This window comes from Buceros rhinoceros, unplaced genomic scaffold (assembly GCF_000710305.1).
Source record: "Buceros rhinoceros silvestris isolate BGI_N320 unplaced genomic scaffold, ASM71030v1 scaffold15581, whole genome shotgun sequence".
In the NCBI taxonomy this organism is placed as follows: Eukaryota; Metazoa; Chordata; class Aves; order Bucerotiformes; family Bucerotidae; genus Buceros; species Buceros rhinoceros.
In genome coordinates this window covers 14,566-15,345 of record NW_010392622.1, presented here as the reverse complement: position 1 = coordinate 15,345, position 780 = coordinate 14,566, and the positions used below count along the sequence as shown (strand labels likewise).

Below are 780 nucleotides of genomic sequence, written 5' to 3'. Positions count from 1 at the left end.
TCTCCGGCCGCTCGATCCATGTTTTCTTCTCTTGCAAGTTTTCGAAGCTGAACACCTGGTGAAGGAGGAACCAGCAGCGGAGGAGGCTCAGCACCGAGAGGGGACCAGAGCATCATCCCCACCCCACAGGCAGCAGCATCCTAGGGCACACTGCCATCACTCAGCCCGAACCAGGGGGTCCAGGATGTCCTCTGCAAGCATCAACCATGCTCCTCCAGCCCCTCCCGCACCAGTGGGGAGGCGCATTCACCCCCACAATGGCCAGGGCAAGCCCCCCACCACCACTCACCTTGTAGCAGTGACGGAGCTTGGAGTCAGAGCTCCATCCCGGGGGGCAGGTGGCGGTGAGGCTGGGCGTGGGGTAGGGACCGGGCAGCTCGGGGTTCACCGGGGTGCCCAGGTTCTGCCGGCAGATGTACTTGGCCTTGAAGGTGCTGCAGTTCTTCACCTCCCACAGCCCCATGGAGCTGCCGGTGGCCAGGGCCACGCAGCCACCCTTGTTGTAACCTGGAGCACTCACGGGAGCGGGGAGGACACCGGCCTTAGGGTCGGACCGTGCTGGGTGGCAGAGCCAGCAACAGCCCTCCATGGAGGGGACGACCCCATCCCACCCATGGCCACCCCCTTACCGGGCTGGTCGCGGTTCCAGTGGGTGTACATAACCTCGTCGCCGCTCAGCCAGCGGAACGCGCCCGTCTCGTTCATGTCCTGCAGGGCTGTCCAAAAATACTCGCCGTCCCAGCCGTAGATGAGGCTGCTGACATACGCCTGCTCGAACCT

At 64.2% G+C, this 780-nt stretch overlaps 1 protein-coding gene across 1 annotated transcript in view; it reads right to left on the bottom strand.

The window, feature by feature from the left end:
• The window catches only part of MRC2 (mannose receptor, C type 2), a gene marked incomplete at both ends in the record, with an annotated part of 11,489 nt that overhangs the window by 3,301 nt on the left and 7,408 nt on the right, over positions 1-780 (bottom strand). The window contains 3 exons of the mRNA XM_010144564.1: positions 21-55; positions 290-507; positions 630-778. Of these exons, the coding sequence (XP_010142866.1) occupies positions 21-55; positions 290-507; positions 630-778 (402 nt within the window). The remainder of the gene's footprint in view (positions 1-20; positions 56-289; positions 508-629; positions 779-780) is intronic.